General features: G+C 39.3%; 1 protein-coding gene across 1 annotated transcript in view; it reads left to right on the top strand.

Annotated features, from left to right (window-relative positions):
• The window catches only part of SHOC1 (shortage in chiasmata 1), a 129,302-nt gene that overhangs the window by 66,873 nt on the left and 47,422 nt on the right, over positions 1–15,007 (top strand). Inside the window, exons 11-15 of the mRNA XM_043514997.1 lie at positions 281–375; positions 1,435–1,677; positions 6,269–6,721; positions 9,098–9,223; positions 11,283–11,459. Of these exons, the coding sequence (XP_043370932.1) occupies positions 281–375; positions 1,435–1,677; positions 6,269–6,721; positions 9,098–9,223; positions 11,283–11,459 (1,094 nt within the window). The remainder of the gene's footprint in view (positions 1–280; positions 376–1,434; positions 1,678–6,268; positions 6,722–9,097; positions 9,224–11,282; positions 11,460–15,007) is intronic.

Genomic DNA, 15,007 nt, shown 5'->3' with positions numbered 1-15,007 from the left:
GCCTCCAGGCCATTCAAGGGGTATATATACCCCTACTCTTTCCCCCTCTTTGAGGAGTGGAACCACATTGGTCCTGCAGCCAGAGAGCCCACTGCACCCACAGATGAGGAGGAAAGATTTTCCCAAATGACTCAATAAGAGAAAGTAGAAGATTGGAGAGAAAGTAAATAATTTTGCAAAATTACTTTCTCTAAATGTATTACCGGAAGAAAGTTGGTTTGCAAATCTAAAGCTATGATTTAGCTTACCACGTGTCTCCTTTTTTGTTTCTTTGTTTTAGTATTCTGCTTACAGAGTCGACTAAGGAGTACTTAGAGTGCCTGGTGTGGCAGTCAGAGAAATACCAAAATGCTGTGAACTCTCTTTTGCTTGAAGGTAAGGAAGCATGAATTCCGATATACTGAATTGATATAGAAGAGCTGTATGTGAAATATTACAACAACATAGAAATTAATCTGGGAAGTGCTTGAAGAAATACAATGCAGATATCTGATGATACATTTTCAATGTCGATAAAATGAATGTAGAATGCAAGGAATGTGTGAATACAACTCCTGTTTGCACAATAAAAATATATCCCAATTCATCTAAAGCGGGATGTTTTATTTTTTCCTTTATATAAATCTTCTTGTAAGGCAGATAACTAGTTTATCTTTCCACGGTGGTAGTTTGTATATAATGACAGCTTTCCCCCCAGTTTGGAAATCTTCAGTTCACCTCCTGATAATTATTTTACTGGGTATAGTAATTTCTAAAATTCAGTAACAAAGCTTTTAACAAGCTCTGTTGAAATATTAATTTTTATTATAGAGTATGTTCTTATCCTCAAATAATTTTTAAAAATCCATACTAATAAATTCCTTAGTGGAATCATATTCATGGAGAACTAAGTGATAAGTTTCCAGTGCCAAACACACACATTAGGAAGTGGAACATGGAACCAAAAACAAATAAGTCATAAATTATTTCTGACCCCAACGGTTAGTGTTAAGAAACAACACCAAAAGACTTCTGTGAGATAAGTGAGTTACATCCTCATTTGTAAAATAGTCTATTTACTATTTAGAGTTTTCAGATAATCATTATAATAGATGCTTGCAAGCATGGAAGGTAAACTCATAGATAATGAATAAATCTCAGATCATTTGTAATCCGGGTAATGCAGGTTTATATCAACAGACTAGAGATATAATTACAGCTGGGGAACTGAACACACAAAACAAGGTGAAAAAATTTACATCTTACTGAGCTATGTAAGTGTTTCTTTCTTTGCTGTTCAGGCAAGTGATGATACTGAATTAGTAATGGAAAGATATACCAAGGGATATACATAAGTCATGAATATTTTTTTGTGATTTTGCTGTCAAAAATGTTCTTTTCTCAAGTTTCTAGTCCATTAATACTTTATACTAGTTTTTGTCTTGTCTTTTATAGAGAATCAGACTGTTGAACCTACATTTCAACATCATACAGTTACAGAACTGAAAAAGATGTTGTCCATCCATGTGGAAGCTCCAGTGTTTAGCCCATTAAAATCAGACTGGTGGATTCATTCAGGACTAAATCTGGTATTACCAGATTCTTTGGAGCAACTAAGCACTGATTTGGGTAGTGCAAATAGCCTGTTTTCTACTGAAGAGGAAGTATTCTCACAAATTACACAATTTCAGTTAGAAAGTAAGTATATTTGTTTTTGATAGAAAAGTTCAATGACAAGAATGGCAAGGAGATCTTTTTTAACGGAAGATCCGTCATGCAGTTCAGTGATGGATACTAGCATAGCACCAACTAAAGAAAGGAATCAGAAAAATTCTCATTCTCAAAAAGAAAAGAACTCGGAAACGCATAAATTAGTCAGCACTATTACTCTAAAGTCTGATTTACAAAAAGCTAAGATTGTCAGTTGCGTGGATAAAAGTATGTGTGCAGTTGCATACTTAGTTTGTGGTTACCATGATTGCATATGCAAATTACGGTAGTTGCAAGCACAAATTAGCCACTTCAGGCCCTTAATGTTTCTAATAAAATACCTGGCAGGAGAACTTTTGAAAGGAATATAATAATTTCAAAGTATTATTAATTACTATTATTAATTAATATCACCATAATAGTGAATATGTTGATGTAGCAGACTCTTATATCGTTCAAGCTTCTTCTAGGATAGGCCAGTGGCACAGGACCTGTTGTAGTTAACTCAGCTTCTATTATAGTGAAGATTCATCAGTATACAATATTATGCATGGATTCATTCACTATGCAGATTTGCAAGGCTATTTGCGTGCAACTCACATGGAAGAACACTACCACCTAACTGTGGCAGCTCTGTAGAGACAGAACATATTGCAGTGCATTTAGCTACAGTATTGTTAACATGAATATATAGAAGTAATACAAAAGGTTATAATTTTGGGAAATTGCAGCTCTAAAATGCATCAAATCACATCATTTTTATTTTCTTATATTACAAACACTTGCATTAAGCACAGTTACCCCCATTCATAGTCAAATTCCTTGCTATTTCACACACAGTTTATCATTATGGGGATTTTTAGTATGAAGCTGTCATATGCTTGTACTGAATAGGTAGTACAGTATATTATATTTCTCATGCATTCATAATCTTACAATGTCCCTTCAACTAGAACATGTAACAGGTACAATAGAATCCATTCTAGATCATTCTTGTGTTCTCCTACACAGCACTCACTGTTCTGTATAAAAGTCATAGCTTATGGGTATTGTTGCCCAATACAGTTGATAGGAAATGGGAGGTCAGGAATCTCACAGGATTTTTTTTTCCCTTAGGTTGATAGTTTCCCTAGTTTATGTGTGTGCTGAACTGACCATGTTATCCCCAGTATTTCTGTACCTCTGCTGGAACAGCAGCAGTTCCTTTTCTACTCTCTCTATAAGCCTGGGTTCTTTAGTCTCTGTTTGGCTTCTTGAAATGCCAGCATCTTGCAGCAAAGATTCTCTTATATGGAGTGTGGAGCTTGCTGAGGATTCCTTTAGCAGCAGTTTTACCGAATGCTCCTGTTACAACAGCAGCTTTGGGTAGACGAAAGAACTACTTCCACTGGCTTCCCCTGTCTAGCATCATGTGAAGCAGCAGCTTAGTAGCACCCACCTTGCTGTCTCCTCTCACCAGCTGGAGCTCTTTTTGGAGAACAGATTCAAGTTTGAACTGCCCCATCTCCTTCCTACTAAATCATTCACTCATGAAGGAAGGACTACTGGGAAGGGATTCCTCCTGCTCCGCACTCTCCCCAGCACCTCTTTGCCAACATTGGTGAGAGCAGCTTGCAGTCGGACTTGGAAGAGCCCACTCCTTCCTCCCATTGACAGCAGCAGTGATCTGGGTCCTTATTAATCCAGAGCTGCAGAACTTTTTAGCAAGGCATAGCCAGACTGCTGCACCTTGTGGAGCCTTATAGCATGGAAATACAGTCAGTAGGAGAGGCTAAGAAGGTGTCATGAGTCACAGTAACTGGTTTCTATGGTCCTGTAGCCCCAAAAGACTCTCATCATCGGTGCTGATCCCATTTCACAATTTTCCTCATCCTCTTTACAAGAGCAGGAAATGGTTTTCTGGATCCTCTCCACTACCCACAGTTTCTAGCTTATTTGGTCCCCAGTCCCCAGGAGAGAGGTTTAACACCCTTTGCAAGCCCAACTTGTACTACCAGTCTGCTCAGGAGACTGCAGGATTGGGGACCCAGGTTGAGCACCATTTCCCTCAACAATCCATCAGTTGTTCCCTCTCACTCAAACCTGAATAGTTAAGCCTGGTTCTCTCCCCCAGGGTCCTTCTGTGTGTACAGAAGTTCAACCTAGCCCAGTGTGCTATCTTTTGAGGAACACTGCTGGTAGGCCCATAAATAGTGCATCAAAGTGGTCTAGCAGTTCATATCATCAGCCTACAAGTGTCTCTGGTCCATCCTTTTTGCAGTAATCCTGCTAGTAAAGGATCAGTAACAGAAGAAAGTAGGAAAAAATTAGGAGAAGAGAACATAAGTGAGAGGGAAAGTCCTTCTAATAGAGCATAGTTCTAATGCTAATACCAAATCAGTGGAAGTTAGGAACCTAAACACCTTTGTGGAGAAGGATCCTAGAAAAATCACAGGAACACCAGAATCCCTAAAGCCTGAGTTAGGTGCCTAAGGTCCCTATACAATGAATTAAGAGAGAGAGGCACCATAGATTGCAGTCCACTAAGCCAGCACACAAGGCAAGGAGCCACCTAAGCTAGCCAGTGGGAGACGCTGAGCAGAGGTATGTGCTAAGCCCTTCCCCTCTCTCAGAGATAGGCTCTTAAATCTAGGCTGCATGGAGGCACCTAACTGCTAGCAAGCCACGAACTGTAGGAAAATAGGCATTCAGCCATCCAAGATGCATGCAGGACCTGAAACAAAATGGAAGAGGAGGAGCAGGACCTCCCTTACAATCTTTAGCCAAGTGGATAGGATGTGGGACACCCCCGTTTAAGTCCCCTTTCCTTCTGCCACCTCTCAGGTGATTGTGCTAACCACTAGGCTATAGAGTCAGTAACTCTTTCTGTAGCCAAATAATATTTAAGTATTGAATTGTTTAATTAAAGCACCTAGTGAGTTTGGGCACCTACAGGGTTAGGTGGCGGCCTAGTGGGAGTTTTCTTGATCTCAGTAGTGCCTAAAAATGGGACTTGGATTTCTAAGTATCTTTGTGGATCACACCCTCACTCCTTATTCTTTATCCACAGGTACCTCTGACCTTTTGTTTTAGTGACCCGTTTTTCATTTGTTTGCTATTTTATTACCTTCATAGATTCATAGATACTAAGGTCAGAAGGGACCATTCTGATCATCTAGTCCAACCTCCTGCACAACGCAGGCCACAGAATCTCACCCACCCACTCCTACGAAAAACCTCACCTATGTCTGAGCTATTGAAGTCCTCAAATCGTGGTTTAAAGACTTCAAGGAGCATAGAATCCTCCCTCAAGTGACCTGTGCCCCATGCTACAGAGGAAGGCGAAAAACCTCCAGGGCCTCTTCCAATCTGCCCTGGAGGAAAATTCCTTCCCGACCCCAAATATGGCGATCATATGGGCAAGATTCACCAGCCAGATACTATAGAAAATTCTTTCTTGGGTAACTCAGATCCCATCCATCTAATATCCCATCTCAGGGGATTAGGCCTATTTACCCTGAATATTTAAAGATCAATTAATTACCAAAATCACATTATCCCATCATACCATCTCCTCCATAAACTTATTGAGTAGAATCTTAAAGCCAGATAGATCTTTTGCCCCCACTGCTTCCCTTGGAAGGCTATTTCAAAACTTCACTCCTCTGATGGTTAGAAACCTTCATCTAATTTCAAGTCTAAACTTCCTGGTGGCCAGTTTATACCCATTTGTTCTTGTGTCCACATTGGTGCTGAGCTGAAATAATTCCTCTCCCTCTCCTGTATTTATCCCTCTGATATATTTATAGAGAGCAATCATATCTCCCCTCAACCTTCTTTTAGTTAGGCTAAACAAGCCAAGCTCCTTAAGTCTCCTTTCATAAGACAAGTTTTCCATTCCTCAGATCATCCTAGTAGCCCTTCTCTGTACCTGCTCCAGTTTGAATTCATCCTTTTTAAACATGGGAGACCAGAACCTTCCTTACTTGGTGAAGAGGATTATGGTCCCTGCTTCCTTTCCATGAGTTATGGTTTTTGTCCAGAGCAGTGGATCCAGCATAGGTAAAAAGTAAGAGTTTTCTTACCTTTAACTTTGATTTCTTCTAATATGGAGCCACTACTCTGGGCAGACTAACCTTGTGCTTATTTAGTGTTTTATTAATTTCTGATCACAGAATCGTCTTTTACATTCTTTCATGTAAGGTTGAAAGGGAAAGTCAAACAGGTTCTCAAAATGTCAGTGACACTACGGTAGACTGCATTGGTGATAGAACCATCATGCTAGGTTGCATTAAATCTATCACCATCTATAAGTTAATTGTGTATAGCTTCACTTCGGAGTTGATATAACGGCTTTGGAGCTTTCTGTTTTCTCAACTTTGGAATTTCTGATGTGGGAATAACATATCAGTTCAAACATGCCAGCAGTGGATTCTAACAATCTAAGGAAGGAAGAAAAAAAAATCAAAAAAGAACTCTGCAGAGTTCTATTCAATTGGATTGGACAAGAACATTCTTGGGTTATATATTCTATCCAGAACAGTAGATTCTACTAGGAGTAATCAAAATTGCAGTGGAGAAAACTAATTTTATCTTTTAGGGTGGCTTGAAGAGAAGAGTTCCCTAACTAATCAAGGACTGCTTTCTGTCAGTGCATATCACTGGGACAAAACAACGAATTCTCATTTCTCACCTGAAAAGAAGAGCCCATTCTCTCCATTACATTTGGGAACTGCACCTCATGTCAACATACGTGATGCAAATACATCTGTTGAATGGCTAACAAGACAGGATAATCAGCACAGTGAGACAGAAGGACCAATGCATTTCTTATATCAAGAAAAGAAAAGAAAAGATTTGTCTGACTCACTTAACTGTAAAGAAGGATCTTTTGAACCAAACAGCTCAACAAAAAGCCAGAAGACTCTACCATTCGAACAGTCTAGACAATGTGATGATGATTCTGACCTTCTGAGCAGTTTTATCATGCTAAGATCTAAACACGTGTTCACCCAAAATGAGGAAAAAAATAATTTGGAAAGGCAGAAAGAGGGTAGGTGAACCATTCTGTCCTGTAATTTAGGTCTAATTCTGCTCTCTTACACTTCTGTAAATCAAGTATAACTCCATTCAAGTCAATAGAATTAATAACGTGGGGTGAAATCCTGGTCCCATTGACTTCAGTGGATCCAGTATTTCATCCATGGTATTTATTTTGTATTTTTCTTTTTAGTTGTTTTTTTAGACAGTGTGCATTAAAGTTTGGTTCCACTCTGAAAAGAAAACGGTACCCTTTTACTAAGACTGTCTGCTCCCCCTGGCATGTTCTGAGTCAAGTCTGGTGATTTTTGTGACAAAAGTAAGTTTCTATTGCTTACTACTCTTGTTAGTCCTGCAGAGCTAGCACAGTTAAGAGGGAGCTATATTCTGTTTCTTCTTATCCCAGCAGAACTATTCCAATTAGTTACACCTGTGCAAACCCAGTGACGCAATGAGGCTGAACAGTTGTCTGTGAAGACAGAATATGGTTTGAAGATCTGTTATCACTGCTGATGATGTGCAAAAAGAAAACTTAGCTTATAGACTGTGTATGCAGGACTGACACTTAGAAAAAACTTTTACTTATAAATTGACCACCTTTGCTACAGAAGTCATTGAGAGACAATGAAATGTTAGGTCAGTCTCTTTTCAGAGTAGAATCTCGCTAAAAAATAAAATGCTGCAGGACCCAGACTCTGGTTAGCAGAGCTTCAACACAGATTATGCATGAGTTATATATCCCTTGGAAAATAAGTTTGTAATATAAACACTGTTACAGCACTAATTATAATAGCATGAAGTGGTGCTATGTAACAGATTAATATGGATTTTAATTGTATCCTTACATAATTTTAAAAAAAATATGCAAGACATTTTAATAAAATTTTAAAAATAAAACCATTTATTATTGTTTTATGTTGATACACATGCAGATCTTGAGAAATTGACAACCCCAGTTCTAAAAGTACAAACTCAAGACATGAACTAAGGTCTTATGTTACCATCTAGTGAACTCTAACTAGAACTGCATCTCTGAGTAGTACTATGGATAGAGGCTGAGTTAAATATAGTGTAAACAAGTAAATGTAAAAAGAAAAGGAGTACTTGTGGCACCTTAGAGACTAACAAATTTATTGGAGCATAAGCTTTCGTGAGCTACAGCTCACTTCATCGGATGCATTTGTTAGTCTCTAAGGTGCCACAAGTACTCCTTTTCTTTTTGCGAATACAGACTAACACGGCTGCTACTCTGAAACAAGTAAATGTAGACAGTGATCCTCAAGTGTTGTATGTTAGTGATGATTGATAAATGTTTAGCCTATCCAAACATATGTAGATTTTATGTCAATTCCTTCTTAAGTATGGTTCCAATTTTAGCTGAAGGCCTACTGTCTCCCAATAAATTACAGTGCTGTTGTGGGTTATTTTTATAGACACCAGTTATATGTACTATTTAACCCAATTAGTATTTAGGAGAGAACTAGTAGAAGTAATTGGTTTGCATAATTTTGAACCCTAATAAACTTTTCAAATTCAGTAGGCTCCTTGACAATAGAATATGAACTTTGGCTTTTACCTTTGTGGGATGGAAAGTTTTTTACTTTTCCCTCTTTATTTTGCCCAAGTGTCTCATTTTCACAGCTGCAGCCATATGATATAGGGATCAATTCAGTTTGCCAAGAAGTGGGGGCTGCTAGCTCCAAATCTGCCACTTGCTCCCCCTTTTGCCAGGAAGAGGGGAACAGAGATGCTGGGGGACCCTTAGGATAGCTTGTGACTTCTTATTTGTATTGGAGAAGGAGAAAAAAAAACACAGAAGGGATCAATGCTGAGGTGCAGCTACAAGTAAAGATGAAGGGAGTGAGAACGACCTCTTTTAAGTAAACTGTTTCCAGCCCTTCTCTTACTTACCCTATTTCTAGTGTTCCTGATCTTTCCTGTCCAATTGAATTCCTGCTCTCAGATGCTCTTCCACTCAGCAGTTTCCCTGCCTTAATGCTCATGTAGGAATCTCCCTTTATACAAACAATAGGCTATAGAAGCCGCTCCGAGCAGTTTCTAAACTTTGCCAGGATGTGGATAGGGTATGGATAGGGGAGGTGTCTGATTCCATTCAGACCTGACAGCACCCACTTTTTGGCAAACATAATCTGACCAATGTATCATGTGGCTGCAGCAAGGAAGTGTGGGAACTTGGAGGAAATAAAGAAAATATAAAATATTTTCACTTTCTTTTTCCAAAGTAAAATATACAATTATTGTTCTGTGGCACAGGAGCCTCCTGAATTTGAAATGTTTAATTAGCAAGTGGAGGAACGTGTTAGAGAATTTACTTACTCTGTGGATTCGTCTTGTGATAATTTTATATAATCTACGTCCAATGTTTTAGCACTGGAAATTAAAGAGTGTCCAGAAGTTCTTAAGCAAGACAGTTCTGCTGTTTGTAAGGCTATATTGACAGAGAAAACAGAACAGGAGAATCAAGGCAGCATCTCAGTCAAAATTCAAGCATCAGGTATAGAATTTTGTTGTGAATGGTCTGTTTATTTTTTTGTAATATTGCAATCTTACATTAAATAATATCCATGTATACAAAACCAATATCCATTTTATTCTCTGCTCTCTACGGTTCTTATTCTGCAAAAATTCAATATGGGAACCTTTATGCTCATGCAGACTGTTGTATAACAATCCCTATATTTCACCATGGTAGCATCATACGTGAAAGAATTAAAAGAGTTTCTCAGTCAGATATAAGCTATATACAATATTGAGAACTTAAAGACAAACACAAACATTTTAACAACAATGAAATATTAACAATACATTATGATACCTTACTGAAAATATTAAGCACTTTAAAAAGAAAATGATTCGTCAATGAATGTATGAATGAAATTACACTGAGTAGCAAAAACAATATAGCATCTGATCTATCCTGACAAAGCATGAAGAACTGGAGATGATGAGAATGAGCACTTACATAGTGCTCCACATCTTCAAAGTACTTTACAAATATTAACTAATTAGTTAATAATTATGAGGACATAAATGACCAAATGTAGTGAGACCTGCAACTGAAACGCAGCCCAGTCTGGCAACCTTATCTGTCAGCTTGAGATATTTTAAAAATGAAATGATAAACCCTTGAACATGGGAGATAATAGAGTTTTAACATTGATGATGTGATTAACTCAACTATAATGTTAAGCACATAAAAGAAAAAATTGATACTCAAGAGATCTAGGAATCCCATTGAGAAACAAGTCGTGCCTTCCAGTTAATTCAGTATCAGTGGTATATTTGAGTTCTTCAGACTACTGTGTTGCTGGATGTCATCCTACTTGGATGTCATGAAAACTCAGTTATCTCTGAAGGCATGTCTACGTTATGGAGATTGTGCTGGCACAGCTATGCCACCACAGCCATGTAATGTAGATACAGCCTACACCAACAAAAGGGGCAAAGAGTCCTGTGGCACTAACTATAGACTAACAGACATATTGGAGCATAAGCTTTTGTGGGTGAGTACCCAATAAAAGGGTTTTTTCTATTCAGATAGGAATACCACCTCCCCAAATGATGGTATCTACATTGACCGAAGCATTCTTTCGCCAGTATAGCTGCATCTACACTGGCAGTGGGGTTGATATAGCTACGTTGATCAAGGGGTGGATTTTTTAAACTGACATAGTTACGTCGACTTAACTTTTACGTGTAGAAAGAGCCTTAGGTCTGGTCTACTCCAGACTTACATCAGTATAACTATGTTGCTCAGGGGTGTGAAATATCCATACTCCTGCGCAACATAGTGTAACAAAGTTCCTTCTCTGCCTTGATGGGTCCTGCACTTATTGGCGGATTTGCTCGCCTCAGAGATTCACGGCAGCCCGCAGTTTGGCCACTCTTGCTCTCAGCTCCTTGCACGCCCTTCTGAAGTGTGGTCCTTTTTAAACCAGATGCCCTGATTAGCCTGCCTGTCTTAATTGATTCTAGCAGCTTCTTAATAGGCTCCAAGTGTCCTAATTAGCCTGTCTGCTGTAATTGGTTCCAGCAAGTTCCTGATTGTTCTGGAACCACCCTGTTACCTTACCCAAGGAAAAGGGACCTGCTTAACCTGGGGCTAATATGTTTGCCTTCTGTCACTCTCCTGTAGCCATCTGGCCCGACCCTGTCACAATAGTTATACCAACCTAATCCCCGGTGTAGACAGTTCTATGTCAGCGGGAGAGCTTCTCCCGTCAGACATAGCTACCGCCTCTCGAGGAGGTGGATTAATTGCACAGATGGGAGAGCGGTCTCCTGTCAGCTTAGAGCATCTTCATTTAAGTGCTACAGTGGCACAGCTGTATCAGTGGAGAGTTTTAAGTTAGGCCTTCCCTTATAAGGGGTTACAAAACAGCCATCCAGAAGTTATTAAGAATTACTAATGTGAAGAGAATGAACTTCCTGTTGCAGATCTCTTGAAGAAAATAATGCTTTTTTGTTTTGCAAGACACTTGAGTACTTTTATCCAACAGTGGCATATTTAACCAAATTGTGTTATCTTGTGTACGTTTGTTTGTATTAACCAGAAAGCCAGTGCCAGGCATACCATCTGTTAGAAGCAACAGCCACACCTGTTCTAAAAGAGTTGATGCATCTTGGCATACTTGCCGCAGTGAATTGGAGGTTTGCCACAGTTAAATTTGATCACACTAGATTTTTCTTAAAACAGCAGGAGAAAGTGATCTGTGATATTTTTAAACAAGGTAAAATACATTGTATTTTTCATCTGTAAAGTTGATTTGATTTCATATGTAACTGTGGTTCAATAAGTCTGGCAAATTATTCACAAACTTTCAAGCATTTCCCATCTTAAGGGCTGATGGTAACAGACTTGCTTTTTTGCTTCCAAAAGGTCTCCATTAATACAGTCCTAGTTAGGCATGTTATTTTTAATAACTTGAATATCAGAATACTAAACAGTATTCAAATCCAAATCTAAATTTCACATGCTTCAGAAATGTTGGTCATAATTAATCATACATTGTAGGCAATGTTTAAATGACATTCCCACATGTGTAATTTACAGAGAAAAACACCAGTATGTTTTTGTTGTCCTTTTCTTTGTGGTCAGTGGCTGTTTTTGTCATATCCGTGTCATGGAGTTCATGGTATACTCCAAACCAGGAAGCAGTTGTCAACTCTTAACCCAGTAACCCTGAGTGCCTCACAATACTTTGCTACAGTAGCTTCCAGCCTGGAACACTCACAGTCAGCAACAAACATGTAGGCCACAGCCTGAGTGGTCTGTGTGTTATACAGCCAACCCTAGTTCAGAAACTCTGACCCCAGCAGTCTGTCTACAGCCTTCCAGCCCCACTCTGGCTTCCACCAGCCTTGGTTACAACCAGCAAGGTGACCCCAACACACTCCCAGTCCCAAATTTTTCCAAGGCCTTGTGTTCTGCAACGTACAGCCCTCTCCTGGACATTTCAGAGAAATAAGAAATTTAGTTGCATGTCTTAACACTACATAAGGAATTATGAATACTTGTTTGGGTCACAGACTGTATAGCATAATATTAATAAGTATTCATAATTCCTTAGAAGGTGTTAATACATACAATTCACAATGATATTAATAAAAGATCTCATGCAATAGCCTACTATAATACAATAATATTGTATACAATCTGGTCTACATTACAGGCCTATATTCATATAACTATTATCACTCAGGGGTGTGAAAAATCCACGACCCTGAACAACGTAGTTATACTGACCTAACCCGCTGTCTGCACAGCGCTATGTCTGCGGGAGAGTTTCTCCCACCAACATAGCTATTGCCCCTCGGGGAGGTGGATTAATTATGCCTACGGGACAGCTGTCTCCTGTCTGCTTAGAGCATCTTCATTAAAGTGCTACATCAGCATAGTTGCATGGGTGCAGTTGCACCCATGCAGCATTTTAAGTGTATACTTGCCCTCAGTTGATTCAATTGCTTATCACTTGAAGTTTAGCCCCCTCCCCTCATCTTTATAGACCAATAGGTCTACATGACATACTTACTTCAGTGGCGAAAAATCCACACCCCTGAGCGATATAGTTATACCGACCGTAACCCCCTGTGTAGACAGTGCTATGTCAGTGAGAGAGCTTCTCCTGCCAACATAGCTACCGCTTCTGGCAGAGGTAGAGTAACCAAGCCAATGGAAGAACTTTCTCCTATCAGCTTAGAGCATCTTCATCAAAGCGCTACAGCGGCCCAGCTTCATTGGTGCCGCTGCGCCAATACAGTTTTTGTAGTGTAGATCGTCCCTAAATCTTTGCAGTGTATTCTGTGAAAAGTAAAATCCAGACCCAAGCTTCTCTCTCTTGCTGGGTGTAGTCACCATACTGTCTCCTCCCCACTTGTTAGCTTTGTTTACCTAATATGTAAAAATGGATCGTCATTGTCTTTGCCTGGGATGACTGGGCTGGCCAGGGAAGCAAACACATTCATTTGTCTAAGGCAGACCTGTTTATCAGCACTGCCTGACATGCCTCATTTAAACACACTTCAGCCATAATTTCAGCATAGATGCATAACTCTTAATACACCCTATGTACATACATGGCACAAAAATATTAATGAGCAGTGAGTTATTAATTTTCAAATGATACCTCACAAAGCATATTCCATACAAAGATTATTACAGTGTGAATACAGGGGTGCTTAGGGTCACAGTCCCTGTGGCCAAAGGGACCTAAAAGATGAATGACTAAGCATTTTTTTCTAATTCTAATCTACTTATTCTCCTGTCTGGCATTTGTAAATGTACTCATCACTGTAGCAGCAAAGAGATCCCTTAAATTTTCTTTTTTTAAAACTGGCAAAATAAGCTATGAACATTCATGTTACTAAAACTAAGTAGGCTAAGGCAGGACCACATGGTTTGGCTGATCTGGGATTCGAAAAAATACCCACTGTGCTTCAATAAGGATTCTTAGGCTGTAAACTCTGGAGATTCATGCATAAATGAAATGACCCCTAGAAGAATACAAGCATCCTCTCAGGAAACCATAAACAGCTTTAGGGCTCTGTATTTTGGATGGATTTTGGAGGCTTAATCCACCGCGATTACAAATTAGCTCTGATGGATAACTACATATATCTTTAGTTTCTATATTATCTCACAGTACAGTTTATGTGATAAACTTCAGTTTTCTAAAGTTTACTTCTTTTTGTGCTTAATATGTTTTTCAAAATTTAAAACCAAAATATAGTGACAAAATGTTAGTAAGGAACATTTATGGGGAGGCCACAGATTGGTACAAGAAAAGCAAGCTATAATACTAATCTCTCAGTTTGTGGGATGCAGAAAGCTCAGGGAGAACCCAAGGGTAATATATTGCCATCAAGAGAATCACAAAAAGGACAACAATCTCAAGATGAGTAGGTGTAGCATTACAGGATCATCCTAACAGAAGGAGTGAGGGATCCTTAAGAGTCTTCAATTTAATTCAAGATGAATTCAAAAATGTTTATATATTATGAAAGACAGATGATTTCAGAAATTTAGCAGGACCCAGGAAATCAGATACTATGGTCCAGCCTAGCCATGGTGCTCCCACTTATGGTCTTTGCTCTCTCACTGGTTTGCAATGATGTGCTACTATCCACATGACAGCTAGAACCATGGCCTTATCTGTGTCAGTAAAGAGGTTCCTGTGGCTAAAATAGTGGGCAGTGGAACAATCCTTCAGGGCCAGGCTGCCGGTCCTTCCCTTTAAAAACAGGCTATTCTTTCGGGAAGAGTTGGAGAAGATTCACCAGTCCCCATCTGCTCCAAAGAACTAGAGTCTGCCCCAAGATGGCCCCCTGAAATAGCTCGTCTTGCCCACACTGAAGAGGCAACAAGTGGCAGAGTTTTAAGAAGGGAGCCTAATGCTGTGAGAGCCCAGGGCCAGAACCTGTCATGAGGGGAAGGCTGAGAAATAACAGTCATGACTGGGCCCAGACAGGGCCCAAGCAATGGGCACTTACAGAAGTATGTTTGGCTAGAATGGTGGGAAAGCTGCAAGTGCTTTCTTGAAAAGAGCTGTATTTGATTTTTCACAAGAGCTCTGCCTAAATTCAAGCCTAAAATTCCTCAGGCATTTTTTCTCCATAGCAGATTTTACCTTATTCACAATCTTCCCCAATCCAAAGTATCTGAATCCAAAGACTTCATTACCAGGACATTCAAAGGTCCCTGCAAATTTACATAGAGTGGCTCGCAGAGGTCAATGGATCACAGAGACTATTTCTTTTGAACCAAGGGCCAAATTAGAAA

This window comes from Dermochelys coriacea, chromosome 5, assembly GCF_009764565.3.
Source record: "Dermochelys coriacea isolate rDerCor1 chromosome 5, rDerCor1.pri.v4, whole genome shotgun sequence".
NCBI lineage: Eukaryota > Metazoa > Chordata > Testudines > Dermochelyidae > Dermochelys > Dermochelys coriacea.
Note: the sequence above shows the minus strand (reverse complement) of the source record. Positions and strands in the feature narration are given on the sequence as shown.